Below are 2,294 nucleotides of genomic sequence, written 5' to 3'. Positions count from 1 at the left end.
GGCTCCATGATTTTGCTTGAACAAAAACCCTCTCATCTCTCCACAGCACATTGGCTCCGTTACAACACCATTTTACTGGATATGCCTAACATCAAAGTAAAACGTTGCACTGTTTTGAATCCTGCCACCCTCCTTCCCACACCCACTGATGGGGAGGCACATAACTGTGTTGCCATTCTTCAACAGGTCTGTACACCCCGACCAGATCTCCAGGAAACACCACTAACTAACCCTGATTTTGTTTTGTTTGTTGATGGCTCTGCCTACAGAGACACACAAAGTGTTAACCGTGCTGGTTATGCTGTGTTCTCTCCTCATGCCACTCTTGTCTCTGCGGCCCTACCTCCACATTTCTCTGCACAAGCAGCTGAGTTGATTGCTCTGACAGAGGCATGTAAACTGGCCGAAGGACGCTCTGTTACTATTTATGCTGATTCCAGGTATGCCTTTGGTGTTGTTCTTGACTTTGGCTCTCTGTGGAAACACAGACACTTTCTCAAGTCTGATGGAAAACCCATTCTCCATCATGACAAGGTTGCAGTGTTGCTTGATGCCATTTTGCTGCCTAAAACTGTTGCTGTATGTAAATGTCAGGCTCACTCTCACAACTGTGACCCTATCTCTCAAGGAAACTCCCGTGCTGATGCTGCTGCCAAGAAGGCTGCTCTCTCCCATCCTCCCACTAGCTCTCTGTTTGTTTCCTCTCCTGTGTCCGTTCCTGACTCTCTCACTGCATTACAGTCTTTTGCCACCTCTGCAGAGAAACAGCAATGGTGCACCTGTGGTGCGACTTTTTCAGATGACATTTGGTTAGGACCTGACAACAAACCCTGCCTACCTAAACATTTCTTTCCCCATTATGCCAAACTTGCTCACGGACTCGATCACGTGTCGAAAGGGGGAATGTTGGACATCATAAACCAACACTGGTTTACAAAAGGATTTTATGCTCAGAAACATTGTCAGTCATGTATGATTTGTCCCACTAACAATCCAGGTAAAACACCACAACTTGCACAGGCTGTACACCCTCACCTGACAAACCATTTGACCACTTGATGATGGATTTCATTGAACTGACACCTGCTGGTGGTAAGAAATACTGCCTTGTGATGGTTGACATGTTTTCAAAGTGGGTTGAAGCTTTCCCTGCTAAACACCCAAGCAGCCAAACCGTGGCTAAAGCATTGTTAACTGAGATTGTTCCACGGTGGGGAATTCCGGCTAGAATCAGCAGTGATAACGGTTCTCATTTTATCAATGCTGCTGTTCAACAGGTTGGAGAGTTTCTCGGCATTGACCTCAGGAAACACTATGCCTATCACCCACCCAGTGAAGGAGCAGTGGAAAGAGAGAATGGGACTCTGAAATTGAAATTCGTTAAGTGCTGTGAGGAAACAGGCCTATCCTGGGTTCAAGCACTGCCTATTGTTTTAACCTACCTCCGAATGAGGAAAAGGTCAAAAGTTAACCTGAGTCCTTTTGAAATCCTCTTTGGTCGTCCACCCTCTCTGGGAGTGGACTTTTCCTCCAGACCCCTCCCCTCCACTGCGCTCTGTCAAGATGACATGTTGCATTATTGCAAAGATCTATCTGCTGTAATCTCTCAAATATCTCAACAGGTGAAATCTGCCCTCCCATCACCAGCCTCTGACACCCTGCATAACCTGCAGCCTGGCGACTGGATACTTGTCAAGGAGCTGAGGAGGAAACACTGGAAATCCAAACATTGGCAGGGGGCTGTTCCAAGTGCTGCTCACCACTCACACAGCGATCAATGTTGCTGAATGAGCGACGTGGATTCACGCTAGCCACTGCAAGAAGGTTCCACATCCGGTGAACGACCCACCACTACTGCTTCCTGCAGACGGTAACACTGACGCCTAGCGGTGTCCGACTTCACTCCTTTTATCCACCTGCCAACACATTATTCCACAGGAAAGGACTGTGCTACTGCAAACCACAGAAAAAAGACTGTGCTTCGGATACACACAGAAAGAGACTGTGTTAATTTTCTACAGTGTTACAGTGTGAGCCAAGCGCCGCTCAACACTGCACCGTACACTTGCACACAGCAGTCACAGTTCCAGAGAAAACATATACACCATGACCTACAAGCAACAACAATGTCTCTTGGAAACCGCTGCCGTGTTAACTGCATACTGATGGTTGCCTTCCCTCCACATTTATGCTGACTCTGAGCTTCCCTTCTCCAGGATCTAAATGTTTTTATATGTTAACATTGACCCTTCCTCCACAGATTATGTCTCATTACTTGTGCTTAGCCCAAAATT

The 2,294-nt window shown here is 46.9% G+C and overlaps 1 protein-coding gene across 1 annotated transcript; it reads left to right on the top strand.

The window, feature by feature from the left end:
* Positions 1-11: 11 nt before the first annotated feature.
* LOC109953943 (uncharacterized) lies at positions 12-2,287 on the top strand. Its single transcript, XM_020589378.1, has 2 exons — positions 12-1,092; positions 1,623-2,287. Exon 1 carries the CDS (start codon positions 82-84, stop codon positions 1,057-1,059), a length of 978 nt encoding a protein of 325 aa, XP_020445034.1. The 5' UTR covers positions 12-81; the 3' UTR covers positions 1,060-1,092; positions 1,623-2,287.
* The last annotated feature ends 7 nt before the right edge of the window (positions 2,288-2,294 follow it).

Source organism: Monopterus albus, unplaced genomic scaffold (assembly GCF_001952655.1).
Source record: "Monopterus albus unplaced genomic scaffold, M_albus_1.0 scaffold2222.1, whole genome shotgun sequence".
Classification (NCBI taxonomy): Eukaryota; Metazoa; Chordata; class Actinopteri; order Synbranchiformes; family Synbranchidae; genus Monopterus; species Monopterus albus.
The sequence above is the reverse complement of the archived record's forward strand: the minus strand, read 5'-3'. Positions and strand labels throughout refer to the sequence as shown.